The 24,485-nt window shown below is 44.1% G+C and overlaps 1 protein-coding gene across 6 annotated transcripts in view; it reads left to right on the top strand.

Moving 5' to 3' along the window:
• The window catches only part of AKR1C3 (aldo-keto reductase family 1, member C3 (3-alpha hydroxysteroid dehydrogenase, type II)), a 133,672-nt gene extending 109,700 nt beyond the window's left edge, over window positions 1-23,972 (top strand). For 2 of the 6 annotated variants that reach the window (XM_045060821.1, XM_045060822.1), the window contains 10 exons: window positions 98-162; window positions 7,762-7,884; window positions 9,573-9,740; window positions 13,328-13,444; window positions 14,383-14,460; window positions 15,455-15,577; window positions 19,117-19,226; window positions 19,934-20,099; window positions 20,658-20,740; window positions 20,928-22,310. In XM_045060821.1, the coding sequence (XP_044916756.1) occupies window positions 7,798-7,884; window positions 9,573-9,740; window positions 13,328-13,444; window positions 14,383-14,460; window positions 15,455-15,577; window positions 19,117-19,226; window positions 19,934-20,099; window positions 20,658-20,740; window positions 20,928-21,009 (1,014 nt within the window). In that variant the 5' untranslated portion in view covers window positions 98-162; window positions 7,762-7,797 and the 3' untranslated portion in view covers window positions 21,010-22,310. Of the gene's footprint in view, window positions 1-97; window positions 163-7,761; window positions 7,885-9,572; window positions 9,741-13,327; window positions 13,445-14,382; window positions 14,461-15,454; window positions 15,578-19,116; window positions 19,227-19,933; window positions 20,100-20,657; window positions 20,741-20,927; window positions 22,314-23,739 lie in introns of those variants that run through there. The other 4 variants (XM_023256288.2, XM_023256287.2, XM_045060825.1 and 1 more) reach the window with 4 other exon arrangements.
• Window positions 23,973-24,485: the final 513 nt, after the last annotated feature.

Below are 24,485 nucleotides of genomic sequence, written 5' to 3'. Positions count from 1 at the left end.
ATTTATCATTTACCTATTAAACTCTGATGATGGGGAATTTCGCCATGCACAGTTTTAATGTTTGTATTTTCAAATACATCTATTTTTTCTTTCATAGCGTTTGATTCTCTGGTCTATTTAACAAGGTCTTCTCTTGTACAAGATTGTGACTTGGAGTTTCTTGTAAGTATTTTTCCTCTCCTTTTTTATTCTGTATATCATTCATGTGCCTAGAATTTATTTTTATACATGGCGTGAGAAGGGAAATCCAATCCTATTTTCTTTGAGTTCCATAGGCATTTCTTTTAGCATCATTAAATAATTTAAATAATTAAATAATTTAGCATGAAATAATTCATTATTCTCCTCTGAATTGTATGACTCAATTAATCATATCTTAAATTCTCTTAAATCATCTCTTAAATAAAAACTAATTCTGGATTTTCTATTCTGTTCCACAAGGATTTTTGTGTAACCTTATACCAATACAATTTTTAAAGATAATCCTGGCTTTATAATAAGTTCTGAAGTCCAGTCAGAAAAGTGTCCATCACTGGTACTTTCCATGAATTTTCTCTCTGGCATTAAGTTTTTAATCTATACTTGAAAAATTTGTGTCTAATTTTTAAAAATTGGACTTTTAGGGGAATTTGAATTTTAATTGTTTGGGCGTATACATATGATTTTATGAGAATTTACATTTTAATAAACTGTCCAAAAATTTTGCATACATTTTCACTTGCACAGATGTTATTGTAGGCCTTCAGTGATGTTTGATAGTGTTTTCCCCTGTAGAAGTGCCATCGCTCTTGTTAAATTTGTTCCTAAGTATTTTAAAGTTGTAATGATTGGAAACACAGGCAATAGTTTACTCATGTCCATTTTGTGGTACTTTGATGCAAATGTTACGTATTTGTCTTGTACCCAATGACAGAAGTCTTCAGTATATTCTAGTAACATTTCTCCCCTAGAATCTCTGGTGTTTTCTAGTCATGTGAACGTATCCAGTGTGTCACCAGATCTTTCCTTTTGTGTTATAACTGCATTCCTTATGATAGTTCAATTCAAAAGCATGCCTTTTTTCACAGTATAACACCTTTTTTAAATTAAAAAAAAATTTTTTTTAATGTTTATTTATTTTTAAGACAGAGACAGAGCATGAGCGCAAGAAGGGCAGAGAGAGAGAGGGAGACACAGAATCCGAAGCAGGCTCCAGGCTCTGAGCTGTCAGTGCAGAGCCCGACACGGGGCTCAAACTCATGAACTGTGAGATCATGACCTGAGCCGAAGTCAGACGCTTAACTGACTGAGCCACCCAGGCGCCCCAGTATAACACCTTTTTTTTATTATCAGATTTTAGTTAGATGGTTTTAGTATTTTGCAACACAGAAAATCGCTCCTGTGTTTTGGTAAATTCACACTTCTTCTTTTAAAATAATTTGATTTATATATACGTTTCTTGTTTGTTGATAGAATTGATATGTAACCTTGTGTAAGTTTAGGGCGAAGAGTGTGATCATTTGACGCACATGTATGTTGCAAAGTGATTGCGACCGTGAGGTTACTTAATACCTGTACCACTTCGCACAGTTACTTTGGGGGAAGGGGTGAGAACTTTTAAAATTTACTGGCTTAGCAGTTTGCAAGCGTGCAAGACAGTGCAATTAACTAGAGTCAGCATGCTGCTTAGATCCCCAGAAGTTACTCATTCTACAATGGTAAGTTTGTGCCCTTGGTCACCTTCACCCGTTTTCTCCTCCACGTAGCCGTGGCCTGGCAATCACCATCCTACTCTGTTTCTATACATTCGGCGTTTTTAAGATTCTGTAGACTATATCAGCAAGTTAAGTGGGGAACATTTCAAATATTTATGTATCCTGTCATGAAGAAATAATAACCCTACTGCGTATTAACATGAAAAATACATTTTATGAAGAATAAAAGTATTTTGCAAAACAAAAATCAATTAGGGAGAAGAGTGATATTGTTTGATATTTTTGAAAAACGAATGAGTAGCCTAACAGAAGCCAGCTAGAGTATCAAATCTGCTTCTGCCTTCAGTGTGGTGCAATACCCCACACCATATAGAGGTCTGGAAAGCTCCACTGGATACATGTGAGATAATGATAGTGTTGGGGTGCCTGGTGGCTCAGTCGGTTAAGTGTCTGACTTCAGCTCAGGTCATGATCTTGCGGTTCGTGGGTTCGCTCTGTGCTGACAGCTCAGAGCCTGGAGCCTGCTTCGGATTCTGTGTCACACTCCCTCTCTCTCTGCCATCTCTTCCCATCTCCTCTCGTGCTCTGTCTCTCTCTCTCTCAAAAATAAACATTAAAAAAAAAAAAAAACTTGAGAAAAAAAAAAAACACACCTGACTTCACACTCGATGCGGGAAGACTGAAAACTTTCCTCCTGAGATGGGGAGCAAGACAGGATGCCCCTTCCCACCACGCTAGTCAACGTTGTACCAGACGTTCTAGCCAGAGCCATGAGGCAAGAAACAGAAACAAAGGGCATCCAAATTGAAAAGGTTGGGGTAAAACCATTCCCAGTCACAGAGGACGTGACCCCACATACAGCAAATCCCGAAGAGTTCTTAAGGAAACTCGTAAAGCTAATAACCGAATTCAGCAATGTTGCAAAGCGCAAGACCAAGACAAACGATCAGTTGTGTTTCTACACGTCACTAGCGAACAATCCAAAAGCTAATTTTTGACAGGTACAGTCTTTGTTGGTGGTGACAAAAATGTTTCGCATGTAGTGAGCGGTGGAGGTTGAACAACACCGTGAATCGATTTAATGCCACTGGATTGTACACTTATCCGTGGTCGAAATGGTAAACATTACGTTATGCAGATTTCACCACAACTAAAAAATATTAATCTACAGGGAGATAGCTGGAGATATTATGATAATGTCTACTGATTTTATGGAGCAGAGGTCCACGAACTGTGGCTGGCGGGCACAGCTCACTGCTTGTGTATGTACGGCCCACAAGCTAAAAATGGCTTAGCCGTTTTTTAGTGGCTGAAAAATCCAAAAGACAAATAATAATTCCAAGTGCAGGACACTTGAAATTTATGCGAATTCCAACTTTCAGTATTCAGAAGTCAAATGTTCTGGAACCAAAAATTAGCCCAAATTGCTGGATTTGGATGACTGATTTATTCCTAGTCAGGGCCCTGATGTGGTTACTTCTCCAAGAATGATTCAAGTCCAAGCCACGGATCACCAAATTGACCTCTCTTTTTATGATAAAACTTAACTTTCTACACACTTTAAAAAACACCCATGCCTTTGCCTTCTTCATAGGTTTTAGTATTTTTGCATGAATTGACATGCCTGCCCTTTTGAGGTTCCATTTATCGGTGTTGTGGGATCCATAGTATTTAATTGCCTCTCCTAAGGCTATTAAGCTCTTCTTGTACTTGAGGAATTTGACCGAGCACTGGAGCACTGACCCTTCACCTGCGTGGCCACTGGTGGATCCATTGTTGCCGTGCTTGGCACACTTCCTGCCGATACACCTCCGCTCTCCTTCCTCCTGGTGCGCTTTCAGAACTGCTGGGCTCTCTTTCCTGCTTGCAAAAACAAAGAAGTAACAGTTCAGGTCACTGTATAACCTGCCATGGATATAAAAGAAGAAGAAATAGTCATATACATTCACCGCCCCTCACTTATTAAAATCAGTGACAAACTATACGTATTTTATTTCTCTTCATCCTATTTCACTATTATTATGAACTCACGGCTCTTTCGTAGAATCAACTTCTTCCAAATAACAACGTCAATATTTTTTCACCTTCCAACTGTCACAAGCAGTCTGGCAGGATTCCCTCAGTGGACGCCTTTGTCTTTCCAGCATTGTTGCTGCCAGCCATGGTAAACCTTGATCTTTGACAACAACACTGTATTCAGTTCTGTCCTGAATTTTCCTGATCCAAGACACAAATAGCCATTCTCCAAGAAGGCAGATTCTTCCAGGAGGAATCAGAGTCAGGGAGTCAACTCTGGTCATTGGTATTGCCCATGAAAATTGGTGGTAGAAAGAGGTGCTACTGAATCCTATTTGCCTCACTCAGGAGAGACAGAACCGGAAAAAGGATTTTAAATGTACGAGCTCACCTTACTTTTCCAACTCAATATATTTATTTCTTAGAGTGTGAGGTATGGTCAGCCACTAATATCTTCTACTATGTCGACAGTTACTTTATTAAAGAAGCTGGTTAGGGGCGCCCCGGCTGGCTCAGCAGGGGGAGCGTGTGACTCTTGATCTTGGGGCTGTGAGTTCGAGCCCCAATGTTGGCTGCAGAGATTACTTTAAAAAAATAAATTAATTTTTTTTTAAAGCATGGTTAAAGGAAATGAACACAAAATGGAAAAATCAGCAGGCAAATCGAAACTTGGGTTTGAAGACTTGAGACTCAGCACCAAGGGGAATCACAGGCACCAAGTCAAGGCTGTAGTCAGTATTGAAGTCCAGAAAATACCAACAGATGTTTCACAGTTAAACGATGCCTGACACGGCCTATGCAGCAAAGGGGAGTATGCCAGTAGCTGAGCCGGCTGTGTGCAAGTTCAAAGGTCTTGGAAGAATTTCTATACCCAGCAAGGCAGGGTTGGAGCAGTTCTAGACAGGGGGCCAAGCAAGATGAGAAGTCGAAGCGAAAGGTCAAGAGAAGTCTGAATAGAGGAGGACAGGACGGGGCAGGGTGAAAAGGCACGTCAGGGCTCTAAATCTGTGCAGGCTGGGCACCAGCGAGAATTTCACTGTGATCACAATTATGCAATAAAATCTACAAATCCAGGGAATTTGTTTTATTAAATAGATGGGTTTTTTTTTATTTTTTTTAACGTTTATTTATTTTTGAGACAGAGAGAGACAGAGCATGAACGGGGGAGGGTCAGAGAGAGGGAGACACAGAATCTGAAACAGGCTCCAGGCTCTGAGCTGTCAGCACAGAGCCCGACGCAGGGCTCGAACTCACGGACCGCGAGATCATGACCTGAGCCAAAGTCAGCCACTTAACCGACTGAGCCACCCAGGTGCCCCTAAAAAGATGTTTTTAATGTTCATTTATACTTGAGAGACAGAGACAGAGCACGAGTGGGGGAGGGGCAGAGAGACAGGGAGACCCAGAATCCGAAGCAGGTTCCAGGCTCCGAGCTGTGAGCACAGAGCCTGACGCGGGGCTCGAACTCACAGACCACGAGACCATGACCTGAGCCGCAGTCAGATGCTTAAGCGACTGAGCCACCAAGGCACCTGAATCCAGGGAATTTTAAAATAAATTTTAATCTGTTTCTTCAAAGAGAATACATTTTCATTTAGGAATCTTAAAAATTGCCTACTACAGAATAGACCACAAAAATCACAGTAAAATCACAAAGATCACAGCAACAGTCACCATTTTGGAGCTTCCTACGGCACTTACTCATTGTTTATGGAATTAAAACTTTATTCACCATCTTCGCGCTTGATGTTTGCATAATATAACAGTTTAATCAGAGTGGTGAAAATGGCATTTCATTTTTGTGTTTTGTTTTTTTTTTTTGTCGCAGAAGCATAATTTTTGTGGAGGTATAATTGGCATATAATGTAATGTGTTTCCAACGTGCAGCTTGGTGATTTGGTACTCGTATAGACTTTGAAATGGTGACACGGTTACGTCTAGTTAGCAGACATTTCATGCACATCTTCCCTGTATTTACTGAGGCTGAATATACTTACGGGTAATTTAGTGCCTTTTTTGAGACGGAGGGGAAGGAGATGTTTTAATGTGCCCGAATTAGGCATGAGAGGAAAGGGAAAGGTTAAAATGAGGCAGAATCCAGAAATTAATCTCACAGCCTTAGCGTCTTTTAATGAAATCTACTCTAATTATTATGGATAAGACATGATAGACTATTGACAGCCTGATCATTTGCTTAGGAAGTTTTCAATGAAGTATCACAATACTGTCACTGATGAGTGAGCTAGGAATTTTCATGCTCTGGTGATCAGAGGGTAAACATTGATGGGGCAAAGCCTTTTGAGAAAGTGACTTGGAAACGTCAGAGCAGAGCCTATATATACACACATATATAATTTTAATACTTAATAATTTTCCATATCATAAAACATGAATAAAAATCATTATACACATATTTGTAAAACTACTATTTAGGTGGTCTGGGTGCTTTCTGTTGCTACACATACAAGGCAGATAATGCCTAGATTTCAATTGTTCTTTTAGTTTATCAATTCAAACTTAGAAACAAAGGTAAGCACAGGGTTAAAGTTTCATTAAATAGTTTAAGAACAAAATTAATCACAGGAGGCTGTACGGCTCAGTCGGTTAAGTGTCTGACTTCAGCTCAGGTCATGATCTCACGGTATGTGAGTTCGAGCCCCGCATCGGGCTCTCTGCTGTCAGAGCAGAGGCCGCCTCATATCCTCTGTTTCCCTCTCTCTGCCCCTCCCCTGCTCATGCGTGTGTGCGCTCTCTCTCTCTCTTGCTCTCTCTCAAATAAGTAAATAAACATTTTAAAAAGAACAAAATTAACCAAGGATTAATCATTCTGAGACCATGATAGAATAATACAAATGCATTGGGATTGTCAAATTCAACTCAAAATGGATTAAAGACTTAAATGTAAGACCGTAACTTTAAAACTCTGGGGTAAAACATAGGAGAAAATCTTAATGACATTGACCATGATATCTTGAATAAGACACCAAAAGTACAGGCAATAAGACCAAAAATAAACAAGTGGGGCCACATCAAACCAAAAAGCTTGTGCACAGCAAAGGAAACCATCCACAGAGTGAAAAGGATTCTTTGGATTGGAAGAAAATATTTGCAAACCCTGTATTTGATAAGAAGTTCATCTCCAAAATATATAAGGAATTCCTACAACGCGTTAGCAAGGAAAACTAATGACCAGTTCAAAAGTGGGCAAGGACTCGAGTAGACATTCCTCCAGAGAAGATCTACAAATGACCAAGAGGTTTATGAACAGATGTTTATGAACACCACTCATCACTCAGGGAAATGCAGACCAAAACCACAGTACCACCTCATACCTGTCAGGATGACTATTGACAAAAAATAATGCGTAACAAGTGTTGGAGAAGATGCTGAGAAACTGGAGTTGTCACGAATTAGAGTGTAAATAGTACGGCCATTTTGGAAAACGCTTGGTGGTTTCTCAGAACATTAAACACAGGTTTGTTCTATGACTCAGTAATTCCACGCCTACGTACATACCCAAGAGAATTGTAAACGTATGTCCCCACAAAAACTTGTGCAGGAATGTTTACAGAAGCATTATTCGTGGTAGGCGAAAAGTGGGAAAAGCCAAATGTTTGTCAACTGAAGAAGGGATAACCCGCACGTGGTACACCCGTACAAAGGGATGTGATTTAGCCACAACAAGGAAGGAAACACCAAAACACGATACAACATGGATTGGCATCGAAAACAATGGGCTAAGTGAAAGAAAGCAGTCACGAAAGGCCACGTGGTGTATGTACGTAAAATTTCCAGGATAGGCAAATCTGTCGAGGCAGAAAGTGTTTGCCGGCAGTTGAAAGGAGAGAGGAATGGGGTGTTGTTTCCAGGAGGATGGTGTTTAGTGGAGGACGATGAAAATGCTCTGAAATTGTGTCCTGGTAACAACTCCATGAGTAGACTAAAACCTGCTGAAGAGGATGAATTCGAGGGGGTGATTTTATGGTATGTGACTTCTATCTCATTAAAGCTGTTAAAAAATAACAATTACGCTATTTTCTTCCCTCTGCAGATTTCTTTGAATAAAAAGCCAGAAGAGTGGAAAGAGATGAGCTCAGTGAAACTCTGCTCTGTAAAGCTGAACGATGGGTTCTTCATGCCCATGCTGGGATTTGGCACCTCTGCTCCTAATAAGGTAGTCACTGTGGCCTCGGAGACAGAGGGGCGGCGGACGTGGGTCCTTATCAGAACCAGAATTGGGGAAATGCAGGCGGGCCTCATTTTATTTGTTCGTAAGATGCTTCTCCCCAGCTTAGGTTATTTAGTGCACGAAGTCAGTGATTTTCAAATTTTCATCAGCATGAAAACACTGAGGTTCTTGTTAAAAATGCAGATTTGGAGGCCGTACCTACAAAGGCTCCGAATGAGTAGATCTGGGATAGGGCTCAAAAATCCACATTTCTAATGAGCTACCGAGTGACTCTGACGCTGCTTGTTCGACAGTCACACGTGGCATACTGCTACGTCAAGGGGCAGGGGAGCGTGCCATCTGTCAGCCACGCAGGGGTGGGTGAGGCCGTTTCTGGTACTCTCACCGGCCCTCCAGCTGTAGCCATTCACCATCTGTTGCAATGAATGAAACCCAGGTGTCATGACCACCACATGTCGGAGACCTGATGGCAAGCTTGCTTGTGATGAAGTTTCTCTGTAACGTCTGGTGTCAAAGCGGTCCCTGTCCACCAACACGCATAGACTAGAGAAATCTCGGCTGCTGAATGTTCTGGAGAGAGTCAAGATTAAAGTTAGAGAGAGTGCTGGTGGTCTGGAGGGGAAATAGTCTGGTAGAGGCCAAGTTGTTAATACTATTCCCTGGGGGCACTTGGAAATTCTCTGTTTGGAACCCTGAACTCCATGCGTGTTTCTCATTTGAACATTTCCAACTTACAAGAGCACATCTTCAGTGGTTCCTAGTGGAGGAGCTTATAATTGTTTAAGGAAAGTTGTAGGGTCGACTTCCCAACACGGGAGCCACATGGTGGGTAATGCTGAGGACTTCAGCAAGGGCACTGTCACCAAGGGTTGCTTTTACTTGGACTCGGCTCTTAAATCCAGGGTACTAGTTAACTCGTCGGGAATTACAGATTTAAAAATATACCCAGGAGGCATTTTAAGTGAGGTAGAAGAGGGTGATGGTGAGGGGAAATTATGGAGAAGGTCTAAAGTCCAGCCTGGTGGGCCAGCAGAACAGTAGGCAGCTAAAAATAAAATAACCAAGTTGTGAAAGGGCAAAAGTCATGTGCGGACCAACTTAGCAACCACCACAGCAAAACCAATTATGAGACATTTTGCATAAAAAAAATAGTTGATTTTCTTTTACATTTCTGTTCCTCCTCAAATATTGCTTGGAGCGTTCCTCCAAGTTTCCATCGGTAAATCATTAATTTATGCTGTGTAAAGTCACACCTTCACTGCATTGACAGATACCTCTGAGCATTAGACTTCTGGATTGCAACCGGTTTAACGGTCTCTCACAGAATGAGTTAACTTGGGACCGTCAACCGGTAGATTGTGTAAATCCACACATGATGTAAATCCAGGGGCGGGAGGGTTAAACACAGTGACGAGCTAGGCCAGCTCATGGACTCACAAGATCTGATGGTGAGCACCTTTTCCTAATATTCATGGCTTGAAGTCAGCCATGGTGGGAGTATTTACACCATAGATCGTTAAACATCTACCACTGGGTATAAGTCCACATTCAGCTCTGTCACCTCTAGCTCTTAGCCCTTAGAAAAACAATAGGTTCTGCTAAATAGCTCTGCTGGTGGGATTGGCCATCTGTTCCTGAATCAAGTAGGTCTTTGTCTTTCTATGGTCTTCTAGGTTGCTAAGAGTGAGGTGGAAGAGGCTGTCATGAAAGCAATCGATGTAGGCTACCGCCATTTTGACTCCGCTTACTTGTATCTAAATGAAGAAGAGATTGGGAGGGCCATCCAGAAGAAGATCGCTGATGGCTCTGTGAAGAGAGAGGACATATTCTACACTTCAAAGGTTCTGTGTATAGTTCCTTACGTATCTGTGAAAAGCTCACTCTTAGCTGAAGAGTTTCTCGGTGAAGTTCTCCTCTTATTGGTTACATTTTCATTCCCACAGACCTTGCACTGTAAGAAGGTATATGCTGAAGGTGGGGTACATGGTGGCAAGGGATGTGGGTTCCAACTTCTTCGAGCCTTAGGCCTCATATCTCAACCTATGGCATGGTCAATAGACATCCCATGTCTCTTTCCTATGAAGTGGGAAGATAATACCACAGAACTGCTATGAGGATGAAATTAATGTTTGTAAATGTACTTAGATTTTTTTTTTTAACTTTGGAGCCATTTTCTCCTACTATTTTTCATTTCTACTGATAGTATAGCTGAAACAAATAAAAGAACTTACGGATTTAAGTCAGACTGGAAAGGAATCCAAGAAGAATTTTCTCCAGTGGTGTTCATGGAGCTGACTACTACTAGAACCAGATATTTAAATATGAGGCGAAGTGACCCATGAAGAGAGAGTTGAGGTCCATACAAGTGAATTCTAGGCAGGAAGGGAATTTCTTCCTTCTTGCTCCACGGTATGAAACTCTCTGAACGACTGTGTTAGATGTGGTATCACTATTGCTCTCTTGTCTGTTTATCTCCCTTCCATAGGGAGGGAGCCTTAGCAATTTTGATGGATTTTCCTTAGATTTTTACTTCCTAAAATAAGCTGACTAAAGTACCCTCCCCCCCAAAATTCCTATAGGTCCTACTTTTCTTTGGAACACTTAATACATTCAAAATGCAATTTCCTGAATCACAACTGCTTGAGGTTCTTGTTAAAAATGTAATTTCCCAGGGGCGCCTGGGTGGCTCAGTCAGTTGAGCATCCAGCTCTTGGTTTCGCCTCAGGTCATGAGCTCATGGTAGAGGAGTTCGAGTCCCATGTCGGGCTCTGCACTGACAGTGTGGAGCCTGCTTGAGATTCTGTCTCTCCCCCTCTCTCTACCCCTCCCCTGCTTGTGTGCACTCTCTCTCTCTCAAAACAAATAAACTCGGGAAAAAAAATGCAATTTCCCAGCCAAAATCTCCAGATATTGTGATGTAATATGTTGGAGGTAGAACCCAGGAATGTGTTTCATAATTCCTTTACATTCTAAAGTTTGAGACCCCCTGTGTTGGGCCATATTTTTCCTTTCCTACATCGTTGTCTTAATTCAGTATGAAACAGAAGCTATGAGGAAAAAGAATTTAGGAGCTAAGCAGAATGGTTCGTCACTTCCCAATGACCACAAGTGTCACTTCCCAACAACTGCAAGTGGGTTTGTAGTTGTTGCTCATTTTCCCTTTCATTAATTTCTTCTAGAGATTCTTTTTTTTTTTAAGCTGTATAAAATAGTTTTTATATGGTTCCCCCTTAGGCTAAAACCAGGCAGCAAGCCCCTGGTTACATAGACCATATTAAAATTAAACAATTATATTTTATTGAAGAGGAGTTAAAATCGAGCATTTTTGTTACCGAAGCATAGTTGACATACAAGGTTCTTTTAGTTCCAGATGCACAACATGGTGGTGTGACGAGTCTGTACATTACACAGCGCTCGCCACAGTAAGTGTGGTCACCATACAGCGTCATTGACAACATCCCTCATTTGTCATGACTTCCTTATTTTATGACTAGAAATTTGTACTTCTTGATCCCCTTCACTTAGTTCACCCCTCCCCTTACTCTCCTCCCTTCTGGGAACAACCAGTTTTTCCTCTATATTTATGAATCTGTTTCTGTTTTTTGTTTGTTCTTTCGTTTGCTTGGTTTTTTAGATTTCACATATAAATGAAGTCGTCTGGCATTTTTCTTTCTCTGTCTGATTCATTTCACTTAGCATAATACACTCTAGTCACAAATGGCAAGATTCCATTCTTTTTTATGGCTGAGTAATATTCCACTCTTTATATGTACAAACGTATATATCACACCTTTTTTATCCATTCATCTACCTATAGATATTTGTATTATTTCTGTATCTTGGTTATTATAAATAATGCCACAATAAATATAGGGGTGCATATGTCTTTTTGAATTAGTGTTTTCATATTCTTTGAATAAATTCCCAAAAGTGGAATTATAGTTGTGGATCATATGGTATTTCTGCTTTTAATTTTTTGAGGAACCTACCTCCGTACTGGTTTCCACAGTGGCTGCACCAGTTTACATTCCCATCAACAATGCCCCAGGGTTCCCTTTCCTCCACATCCTTGTGAACACTTGTCATTCTAGTCTTTCTGATACTAGCCATTCTGACAGGTGTGAGGTGATACCTCATTGTGGTTTTGATTTGCATTTTCCTGATGATGAGTGATGCTGAGCATCTTTTCATGTGCCTGTTAGCCATCTGTACATCTTATTTGGTAAAATGTCCATTCAGGTTCTCTGCCATTTTTAATCAGGTTATTTTGTGTTTTCGGTGTTGAGTTGAATAAGTTCTTCATGTAGTTTTTGATAGAAACTCCTTGTCAGATTTATCACTTGCAAATGCCTTCTCCCCTTTGTGTAGGTTGCTTTTTTGTTTTGTTGATGGTTTTCTTTGCTGTGAAAAAGCTTTTTATTTTGATGCAGCCCCAATAGTTGATCTTTGCTTTTGTTTCTCTTGCCTCAGGAGACCTATCCACAAATATATTGTGAAGGCCAATGTCCAAGAGGTCACTGCCTGTGTCTTCTTTTAGGAGTTTTATGGTTGCAGGTCTCACATTTAGGTCTTTAACCATTGCGAGTTTATTTTTCTGTGTGTATGATGAAAGACAGTGGTCCAGTTTCATTCTTCTAATGTTGCTGTCCAGTTTTCCCAACATCATTCGTCTTTTTCCCATTGCATATTCTTGCCTCCTTTGTTATAGATTAATTGACCATATACGCATGGATTTGTTTCTGAGCTCTCTATTCTGTTCTGTTGACCTGTGCATCTGTTTTTGTACCAGTGCTGATCGCTTTGATTACCACAGCTTTGTAGTATACCTTGAAGTCTGGGATTATGGTGCCTCCAGTTTTGTTTTTCTTTCCCAAGGTCGCTTTGGCTATTCAGGGTCTTCTCTGGTTCCATACACATTTTAGGATTGTTTGTTCTAGGTATGCAAAAATATATGTTATTTGTATTTTGATAAGGGCCGCGTTCAATCTGCGGACTGCTTTGAGTAGTAGGGACATTTTAACAATATTTGTTCTTCCAGTCCACGAGCATGGGGTAGCTTTCCATTTGTTTGTGCCATCTTTAATTTCTTTCATCAATGTCTTCCAATGTTCAGAACACAAGTCTTTTACCTCCATGGTTACATTTATTCCTAGGGATTTTATTGTTTTTGGTGCAATCGTAAATGGGATTGTTTTCTTAATTTCTTTTCCCACTACTTCCTTATTAGTGTATAGAAATGCAACGTATTTCTGTATATTAATCTTGTATCCTGCCACCGTACAGAATTCTGAATTTATTAGTTCTGATAGTTTTTTGGTGGAGTCTTTGTATACTGTCTGTCATCTGTAAATAGTGACAGTTGTGCACTTTATTAATTTCTCCTAAAGATTCTGAAAGAATCTCATACCTTCCCTTTCAACCATTGCAGGTGTGGGGAACCTTTTTACGTCCAGAATTGGTTCAAACCAGCTTGGAAATATCGCTGAGGAAACTTCAGTTGAGCTACGTGGATCTTTATCTTATACATATCCCAATACCTTTGAAGGTTAGTGAAAGTTCTTTTACTTTAATCATCAACGTAAAAATTAAGAGCTGAATACAAGAGAGGATATAGTTTGTAAAAATGAGGAAAAAAACATACATAATACTTTAAGCTTCCCCCCCCCCCTTTTTTTCTGCCGCAAAAGTCCCATCTCAGCCCCAGAGTGTAAGAGTTCACTGGCTTTCAATATCTTTGCTTCGATCTTGCAAATGCATTGTCTGTATTTTCAAGACCCCACAGTCCTGGGGGCACCTGGGTGGCTCAGTCGGCTAAGCGTCTGAGCGACTTCGGCTCAGGTCATGATCTCACGGTTCGGGGTTCGAGCCCTGCGTCTGACTCTGTGCTGACAGCTCAGTGCCTGGAGCCTGTTTCAGATTCTGTGTCTCTCTCTGCCCCTCCCCCACTCGCGCTCTGTTTCCCTCTGTCTCAAAAATAAACATTAAAAAAAATTTTTTTTTAATAAAAAAAAAAAAAGACCCCATGGTCCTGAATGTCCACCTCCTACCCACTCGTGTCTGGGGAGTGTCCCGATATGGAGACCAGCTGAGGTATAGGAAATTTAATGATGAAACTCAACCCTCCAGATGCTCACGAGTCGCTCTACTGTGTGACCACCTCCAGGTGTAAAGCAGGGGTAAGAGCAGCTTATCTCACGAGAATCCAAGGCCAAGGTGCCTGTTGAGCCGTGGCATCACTGTAGCCTCTCTCTAGGATGGGGTCTTGGGTGTCCCAAGTTGTCTGTGACACGATGTTGAGCAGCTAAAACCTTTCTAGGAGGTATACTCCCTCAATGTACTTTCTCTGTCTTCAGCCTAACCTTACAATTCCTTTCAAGAATGAGAATAGGTTGTTGCATTAGCCTCAAGGTCTGTAGGCTCCCGACAGCTTGGCTGAGGCCAAACACAGCTTTGTACAACCTCTCTTTCTTCCCTGTGTCCCAGCCTGGGGAAGAGCTCTTCCCAAAGGACGAACACGGAGAACTCATTTTCGACACAGTGGATCTCTGTGCCACGTGGGAGGTGAGTACGGCTCTGAATAGCTACGTCTCTGACGTTGGGGGAGAGAGGCTGGACAGGGGATTCAGGAAATGTGGACCTCGTCCAATTCCGCCCCCAGGTAGACTTGGGTGAGTCCCCGGATGTCCCTCTGCCTCCGTTTCACATCTCCCGCATTTCATAGTTCAGCAAGTGCTTACCGAGTGCCTGTGGTGTACTCAGTACTGAGTGTGTTTAAGTGCTCAGGCCGCACTGGTGAACAAACCAAGGTTTCCAGCCCCACGGACTGGCAGGTGCTACGGCAGCGTGGGGGGATGTATGAGAAAATAAAGCTGATGAGGGAGCTGAGAACGCCAGGGCAGGCCTGGGACACAGAGGGACAACAAAAGCAGAGTGGGCAGGGCAGGCCTCGCTGACAAGGTAACACTGGGCAAAGCTTTGCAAGAAGCGAGGGAACCGACTGTGTAGTATCCGGAGGAAGAGCGATACGGACGTAAAGAAGGCCGAGGCCAAGTTTTTAAGACGGGAGAGAACCTGTCATGTTCAAGAACAGCAACGAGGCACGTGTGACGGGAACAGAGGGAACTTGGTGACCCTCATGGGAAAGGGGGTCGAAGAGAAAACAGGGAGCCACAGTCGGGGGGACAGTCTGGCCCCTTCCTGCCTCCCATGCTGCACAGGCTCCACTTCCTGTGCGCCTGGCCCTCGCTGTGACTTTGCTCGAGTTTTTCTAGGTGTCCGGCCAAAAACCGCACCGGCTCCTTGAGCTGGGTCCTGCACCCCTTGCCTTCATATCTCACTGCGTCTTCTTGCCCTTTTTCTCCTATTATTTTATTTTTCATTCTCCTCCTACCCGGTTAATCCCTGTCTCGTTTGTTGACATCCGCAGCTTTCAAGGCTTCCTCTGTCCTGTGTCATATTCTCTCCCATCCCGAGCCCCCTCTCTCGGCACCATCCCCGTTTCCCTGCTTCCCCAGCCAGCTGCAGGGATCACTCCTCACAGCCCCTTCCTCCCCAGGCCATGGAGAAGTGCAAGGATTCAGGGCTGGCCAAGTCCATCGGGGTGTCCAACTTCAACCACAAGCAGCTGGAGAGGATCCTGGACAAGCCCAGCCTCAAGTACAAGCCCGTGTGCAACCAGGTGAGCCCCGTGGACCCGCCCCTCCCCCCCCAACTCTACCCCTCCTCTTGTGTCATTTCAACGAGGTCACCAGCAGCACTGCCCTCTCCTGAAGGGAACAGAGTTGCATTGCAAGTTGTTGAAGACAGTCCCCAAGGCCAAGTCACTTTGTAAAAAAACACCCGAGGCTCAGGTTGGAGTGTAATCTCCTAGGTGTGTAATGGGGGTGGGTCCTAGAAATGTGCAGCTAACAAAGTCTGGATCTTTCTCATCTCTGGTCAGTAAAGTTGGAGCCCTCCTGTGGAAAAGAAAACAGGTAATTCTTTTGAGTTCTGTGTCATGAGATAACCACTGAGCCCTGATGGTACAAAATCAGCCCCCGACAATGTGAATACATTCACAACATTGAACTTAGAAATGCTCAAAATAGTAAATTTATTTAAAAAATGATAAATTTGGGGCGCCTGGGTGGCTCAGTCGGTTAAGCGTCCGACTTCAGCTCAGGTCACGATCTCGTGGTCTGTGAGTTCGAGCCCTGCGTCAGGCTCTGGGCTGATGGCTCAGAGCCTGGAGCCTGTTTCCGATTCTGTGTCTCCCTCTCTCTCTGCCCCTCCCCCGTTCATGTTCTGTCTCTCTCTGTCTCAAAAATAAATAAAACGTTAAAAAAATTTAAAAAAAAAATAAAAAATAAATAAATAAAAAATGATAAATTTAGGGGTGCCTGGGTAGCTCAGTTAAATCATCTGACTCTTGATTTTGGCTCAGGTCATGATCTCATCGTTCGTGAGTTTGAGCCCCGCATCGGGCTCTGCACTGACAGTGTGGAGCCTGCTTGGGATTTTCTTTCTCTCTTTCTCTCTCTCTCAAAATACATAAATAAACTTAAAAAAAAAAAGATAAACCCACTTTAATAAGCCATGCATTGGGGCGCCTGGGTGGCTCAGTCGGCTAAGCGTCCGACTTCGGCTCAGGTCATGATCTCGCGGTTCGTGCGTTCGAGCCCCACGTCAGGCTCTGTGCTGACAGCTCAGAGCCTGGAGCCTGTTTCCGATTCTGTGTCTCCCTCTCTCCCTCTGACCCTCCCCTGTTCATGCTCTGACTCTCTCTGTCTCAAAAGTAAATAAACGTTAAAAAAAAAATTTTTTTTTAAAAAGCCACACATAAACTTCCTGATCTTGGAGAATTACGGAAGAAATTGTGAGCACGGAAGTGAGCGGCCACACTCCTGTCCTCGGGAGGGTCACGTTCACCCTGGCTTTATCTTCTCTCCTTCTAAACTTCTTACATGAAGGCTGACAGAGAGTGACAGCCGATCCATGTATTAAATATTAGTGAGGCTCGTTTTTTTCTCTTATTTATAGATGAAGAATACAAATAAGAATTATGAAAAGTTGTATTTTGTGTCCCTTGGGAGGTTTACCTCCACCTTGGGGATCGTCAGTCTAGAGAAAGTAAAGAAACTGGTTTTGCCTGGGGTCATGGTGAAGAATTAAGGAAGAAGCCGTACGTCGCCCTGGGTTCTACAGAGCGAACGGACCACGGCCAAGCTTAGACTGATTGGCTGGTGGGAAGTTTACGTGGGCCTGAGAAGCTTGAACAGAGGACAGTTCGTCGTGACCCGAGGGGTGATCTGAGTGGATGGCAGTTCAGGTCAGGTGGCTTGGTCTTGTTCCCCGAATACTATAAATCACCCTTCCTCCCCGTCCGTGTTCATGCCCGAGACAACCGTGACGCAGACAGGTCATTTGCACGTGGTGGCTGAACCAGTCCCAGGAAGCCAGCACTGGGCCCTTCCTGCACACGGTGCTGGGGAATACAGTTCAAGTGGGGCCGAAGTCGGGCTGCTTGCTTCTCTTCAATCCCTGCTCATTCTTTTTTTTTTTTTTTTATTAACTTTTTTAACGTTTATTTATTTTTGAGACAGGGAGAGGCAGAGCATGAACGGGGGAGGGTCAGAGAGAGAGGGAGACACAGAATCGGAAACAGGCTCCAGGCTCCGAGCCGTCAGCACAGAGCCCGACGCGGGGCTCGAACTCACGGACTGCGAGATCGTGACCTGAGCCGAAGTCGGACGCTCAACCGACTGAGCCACCCAGGTGCCCCAATCCCTGCTCACTCTTATTGAGTCACCAGAGTCAGAGCAGAGGCAGCAAGAAAGGCGTGTGGCAGAAAGTGCACGTGCACACTCGCAGTTTGGGGTCTGGCCCGAAAGGAGCTCGGGAGTTGTTGCTTGTGTCCTTATAATAAGAAGAGCTGAATAAACCAAGAACGAACAACTCTTTTCAGATCCATCAGAGAGTTGAGGCCACAGAGCCAGCTGCTGGCCAGAAAACTGGAGAGAGAGAGGCTGACACAGAGAATCGCGGTTTGCCAGGAACGAAAAGGCCGCCAGGGTCACTATGGGGCAGGAAGATGTGGAACAGCAGCTCCGGAGTTGCTGGAGCCTCAGCGTCAAGTCTGAGAGCCAACATCTCCAGGGGGCTCCTCAATGGGCCTGTCCCCAGGCTCTCCTGAGTTTTACCTCCAGAAGCCCTACCAGGTTTTCACACTGAACACTGGGGAAAAATCCAGTAGCCATCTTGAAAAATAGTCAAGACATTCCGTTTTCTTCAGGCCCCCCCTGCAACGGACACCATGACGCTAGAGCCTGCCCACCCAGGGTTTTACGTGAGCCTAACCCGTGTCATGGAAGGGGAAATAGCCAAGGCCAGCCCGAGAATCAACAAATTGAGCTGAGCTGGCCCCTAGCCCACCCATCCCGTGGCCGGGGTGACCGTCTTGACCCGCATACGTCTGGGTGTCCAGGTCCCCTGCACAGAAAGGACGATGACTGTACCCCTGATTATCTTTTACGGCACAGAAGCCCCTCTCACCGGTAGCGTGTGCGGGTCACAACGCTAGTAACAGCTTCTGACTAGTCACAACGAGCAACGTATTTCCGCTCGATGATCAAAGGGCCAGAAGCCCCCGAGCCCTGTACACACGGTACAAGACTGGGCTTGGGGAAGGGAACAGGTGCAGTGACGTAGAGCAGGGCCGGTGTTTGAAGGCTCCACGGGTCAAGCAGAGGCATCACAACAGACTGTGGTGGGAAAGACGAACGCGCTCTGGTTTCTGAAGCTGAAGACTGACCTCACGGAAAGTCAGTCACACGTGAAGGATGAGTGGCTGGTTTCCAGGCGTGGCAGCTGTGAAGGGAAGAGGTCAGGGTAAGGGACTGAGAACGAAGAACGAAGAAAGGCAGGGGCTGCTTCTCGTTGGACAGAGCGACGCGCGAAGGGGAGCCAAGGCCAGCCCCGTGGTCTCCTGTCCGAGAGACTGAGCGCGTCTGTTGACCTCCTGATCTGACTCGTCTGTCATGAGCACCAAGCCCGTTTCTCAGTACTGCTCTGCTGCCCGTGGGCAGTAATTGGAGGGCAAGTCTCTGTCAGTTCCCCTGGCCCAGCTGTGGGTGACGGTCGTGTGTTCCCCGTGTTGCTGGACCGCCCGGATGTGTTTGCTGTCATGCAATACAGCACTTTATGTTCCTGGAATCCAACCCTTCTGCTTGCTTTCTGCAGGTGGAGTGTCAGCCTTACCTCAACCAGAGCAAACTGCTGGAGTTCTGCAAGTCCCAGGACATCGTCTTGACTGCGTACGCGGCCTTGGGGTCCAACTCAGGGAAGGAATGGTAATGACCTCTCTGCACTTATTCTAATCACGGACACTGTCCCTTCTGGAGTCATCGCTCAACCTTCTGGGGCAGATGAGTGGTAGACGGCAGGAATAGTCCGTCTTTGCCAACCCTTTCACTAGCCTACTTTGTAGGGACTCGATACGACAGTGTTAAATAATAAAATCACTGATTAGAACGTTCACCCAGTTCAAAAGCTTTGGGTTTAGAGAGTGGCAAAGGGAACCCGGGCCACGATTCGAACACTTGATAGTTGAGGGACGTGAGACAAGTAAGAGCTTCTGTGAGTTTGGGTTTCTTTATCTCTTGAAGAGGAGTATAAAAATGCTCCTCTTAGCACTTGATGAAGCAGATAATTAGTTGAAAGCATTATTGAAATAGCAACTTCTTAGAAAACAGGTGGTTTATTTATTATAATGGAGATTCTCGGCTCTTAGTTGGGACAAAAATTTTGTCCTCTTGGCTTATCCAGTCTTTTACCGAATTTCTCAGAAACGTGTAAAAAATGAGCAAATACCTGAGAGTCCCTTTCTGCCTGCCTCTCTCTGGTCCTTCTTCTTTGGATTGGCCAAAAGAAGCAAAAACAGATGTTGAGACAGCCAGAGGGTAATCGGGCGGATTTTCAGAGGATGGAACCCACCCAGCCGTCCCACGTAAGATGGACGTACAGCCTCGGACGCGTTGCACCTCTGCCTCCCTTCCAGGCTGAGCAAGAACAACCCAGTTCTCCTGGAGGACCCAGTGCTCAGTGCCATTGCTGCAAGGCACAGGCGAACCCCAGCCCAGGTGGCCCTGCGCTACCAGCTGCAGCGGGGGGTGGTGGCCCTGGCCAAGAGCTTCAATGAGGAGAGAATTCGGGAGAACTTCCAGGTACACGGGAGGGCTGTGGGCGGCAGGGGACTGATGGAGGCACCTCGTCTCCCTCTGCTCTGGGTCATCGGCGAGGCACCCAAGGTATATTTGGGCCAGGCTCGCCTCCTTGCCTACGCTATGCACGCGAGTGCGGTGTCTAACTATCCCCCCCCCCCCCCCCATCTGCTGCAGGGAGGGAACGAGGAAGTGGGAAAGAAACCCAGAAGGTCAGCTTTGGGTCTCAGTCCTGTTTTTTCGCCCAACAGTATGGCCTTGATTTCTTCAGCTGCGGAATGAAGGAGCTAGATGAGATGGGATTTAGGCTTGAAAGGGGGTAGGATTCCTTTGCTGCGGCCGCAGTCAGCCACCCAGAGCCCCCGAGGGTGATCTGAGTTCAAACAGCCAAGGGGACACACTCCTGACTCTCGTTTGGAACGAGCCCCCAGGTTCATGACAACCGTCTCGTAAAACCTACGTACATTCCTACGTAAATGTGTGTCTGGGTTGGGGGAGGGAGGAGAAGCGGACAGTAATTGCTGCAGGGAAACTGAGTCAGTCTTCTCACCTTTCTGACAGGCTCTGGATTTCCAGCTGACACCAGAGGACATGGAAAGTCTAGACAGTCTAAACAGGAACATTCGCTATTTTGTAGATCCTTTGTAAGTAGCTCCTTCTACCGTAGACCCTGGGGAGCAGGACGGAGAAGAAGTCCAGTTACTCCAATCCACAAAGGGGTTGCCTCCTCTTGGAGGAAAGTGGCTGGGAAACACCGTCTCTTCCAGCCCTTCCGTCCCCCTTTCCCTTGGGACTCTAATGTCCTGTGTCCCGACCCTGCTTGCGTTCCAGAGTCAACCGATGGGATGGCGTCCTTTGCGGGCACCCTCAACTAATGCCTCTCTCCCTCTGCCTTCCTCATCGGTCTACATGAAACCTGGTTAAATCCCACTGTCTGCCTCCATCGTCAGTTTTTCCCTCCCCACGAAGTTATTCCTAGAGGTACTCAAACCTGCTCTTGTCTTTAAAAAAACAAAAATCTCCCTTTGAGCCGACTTCACTCTACATCCCGTTTCTCCTTTCACACGGAAACTTCCTGAAGAAGGCTGTCCTCGCTTCCTCTAGCTTCTCTCTTCCCCTGCTCTTCTGAACCCAGGCCAACCAGACATCTGCTGTCCACTTTGCCAAAACTCTTCTCGCCCAGGTCAGCCACGACCTCGTCTTGCTTTAGCGGGAGGAACACTCCTAGAAACACACTCCTGGCTTGCTTTCTGCACAGCCAATCTGGTTTCCCCCCGTCTCCCTGGCCATGTCCCTTGTCGTGTTCTTTGCAGGTTCCTCCCCAGCAGCTCGACCTCTTAACTTTGGGGTGACCAAGGGCGCCATCCTTGGACCCCTTCTCTTTTCCGCCTGCACCCACATCCTCGGTGGTTTAATCTAGTCTCGTGCTTTAAACACCATCTAAAATATACACTCCCCCAAATTATACCCGACCCCGACCTGAGCCCTGGACCAACGTTTGCATATCCCTTTATTCAACGACACTTGGGTGTGTGATAGACATCTCAAAACCTGTCGTGTCTACGCTGAGCTCCCAGTGGCAACTGCTCGCAGGTGCCCCCACCACACGCACCACAAACACGCTCACACCGAGGTCTTCCGGCTCAGGTAGGCAACTGGCTGCCGTCTGTTCTTCCGGCCTCTGTACCCGACGTCCATGCCCAGCAGCCAGAGTGACGGGCACCCCTCTTCTTGACATCCGGTAGCCTATTGCACTCAGGGAGAAGGCCACCTTCCTCACAGCACCCGCAAGGGCCAGCAGGACGCTGCCTCCCTGGCCGTCTGCCTCCACGTCCTTCTACTGTGCCCCGCTGACCCCGTGCAGCCCGGTGGCCTCCTGGCCGTCCCTCTCACACACCTGTGCCAGGGACCGTTCTCTCTCTGCCTGCGACACTCTTCCTCCCGCTCCTTCACCACGTTCACGTCCGCACTCAGGGCTCACCTCCGTGACACCTTCTCTGTCACCCTTCCTGAAAACGCAACCCTTTCTCTCTGCTCTGCGTTTTTGTGTTGATAGTCCTCATTAGCATACCATCCAGGTTCTTGATTTACGTTGCTTATTTTCTGTTTACCTCGATTGAAATGCTAGATTCCCAGGGTGGGATTTTTAAAATTCTGTCTCCCTGAGTGATAAACACTGGTTGAATGAATGATATCGTAAAACAATAGAGAGGGAAGGGTAAGGGAGGGTGGAGACCCAGGCAGTCATGCTTAGCGGTGTCAGCAATTTTAATCAATATCGATAGTGATTTAGCACTTTATGGCTCAAAATTTTATATATATATGTGTGTGTATATATATGTATATACACACTTATATATATATATATATATATATATATATATATATAGAGAGAGAGAGAGAGAGAGAGAGAGGGAGTTTACCTACCCCTCAAAATTATATATATATATATATATATATATATATATATATATATATATAAACATATATATATATACACAGAGAGAGAAGGAGTTTACCTACCTCTCAAAATTATATTTATATATATATAAATATATAAACATATATATATATACAGAGAGAGAGAGAAGGAGTTTACCTACCTCTCAAAATTATATATATATATGTTTATATATATATATATAAACATATATATATATAAACATATATATATATAAACATATATATATATATACACAGAGAGAGAAGGAGTTTACCTACCTCTCAAAATTATATTTATATATATATAAATATATAAACATATATATATATATATATATACAGAGAGAGAGAGAGGGAGTTTACCTACCTCTCAAAATTATGTATATATATATATATATATATATATATATATATATATGAGAAGAGGAGTTTACCTACCTTGCTACAATGGAAGTCCCCTGATGAACTGACTTATATCATAATCACCGTATCCATCCCTAGTTCTAATATATAATTTCCCACCAAGTAAAGGCACAGATGAAATATTTCCAAGTGCTTAAAAGAAATGAAACAAGTGATATTCTTATTACCTTCCTCATCATCACCATGAAATATTTGTTAATTTTATATATAAAACCAGACTGGCATTGTTTTCAAAGAAGCAGAATGCGGGGTCCCTGGGTGACTTAGTCGGCTAAGCGTCCAACTCTTGATTTCGGCTCAGGTCGTGATCTCAAGATTCATGAGTTTGAGCCCCACATCGGGCTCCGTGCTGACAGCGTGGAGCCTGCTTGGGATTCTCCCTCTCTCTCTGCCCTTCTCCTGCTCGCACTCTCTCTGTCTGCCCCCAAAATAAATAAACTTTTTTTTTTAAAGGGGCAGAATTCATCTCTGCCCTCTTGGGAGTTTACAATATCAACACAAATAGCTTAGCTCCTTAAGTTGTAGAATAATAGAGTACCTGAAAAAAAAGGCAACATATTGGTTTATTTTTATAGTGTGTTCATGAGCATGGAAGTGTATTTTCTACAGTGTGTTCATTACAGTGTCATGCGATAGTATGCGGTTATTATCAAACCGGTTGGTTTTGTTCCCAAAAGAAGATTACGTTAATTTTCATCCTGAAGCCAATTTAAAAGAAACGTCTCTTTACCCAGCACAGAAACAGTTCCTTGACTAAGACTCTCCCTTTACCTTTTAGATTTAGCCGTCATCCGGATTTCCCATTTTCTGAGGAGTGTTAATGGCATTGTCTGTGCTCCCTCCAGAGTTCTTTGATTTGGTTCGATGATTGGCGAACACCAGGCTCTTGGTTTATCCCCTGTTGCTGCCTCGTCAACCACGGTGTGACTCCGCAGGTTAGGAAATGAAAGTCTCTAAACCAGTCTTTTCCCTCCAAAGTAAATGAGAATACATTTCAAACAACCTAACCTATCAATGCCCTGACTTTTTAGTCTGTTTTGCTGTTTCCTGTGTCACTGAGGTTAAAATGCTGATATGCACTGAAGTGATCACAAGGAAAATATAAATCCCTAAAAAAAAACAAAAAACTAACCATTTAGTTATTTCCAAAGTCTAGCTTTTTGCTTGTTCATAAGAATTTTTTTCTCTTTGGCTCTGAGAATTTACCACACTTATACAATTTTATCAGACCTTTTAAAGGGATCTAAAACTCAATTCATAGGTAATATAAAAACTGTCATATTTCCACAAAAAAATTAGTCATAATGCCACAAACAAGGAAAGTGTCAAGCTGAATGAAAAAGGACGACCAAGATCTGAAAATTATCTGATAAAGATTTTAAAGCCACCATTATAAACACTGTTCCAACGAGCAATGACAAACACACTTGGAACTAGTGGAAAGATAGAAAGTTTCAATAAAGAAACAGCAGATATAAAGAATTACAAAATGGAAATTTTAGAGCTGAAAATTACAAGAATCAA

This window comes from Felis catus, chromosome B4 (assembly GCF_018350175.1).
Source record: "Felis catus isolate Fca126 chromosome B4, F.catus_Fca126_mat1.0, whole genome shotgun sequence".
Taxonomy (NCBI): domain Eukaryota; kingdom Metazoa; phylum Chordata; class Mammalia; order Carnivora; family Felidae; genus Felis; species Felis catus.
The sequence above is the reverse complement of the archived record's forward strand: the minus strand, read 5'-3'. Positions and strand labels throughout refer to the sequence as shown.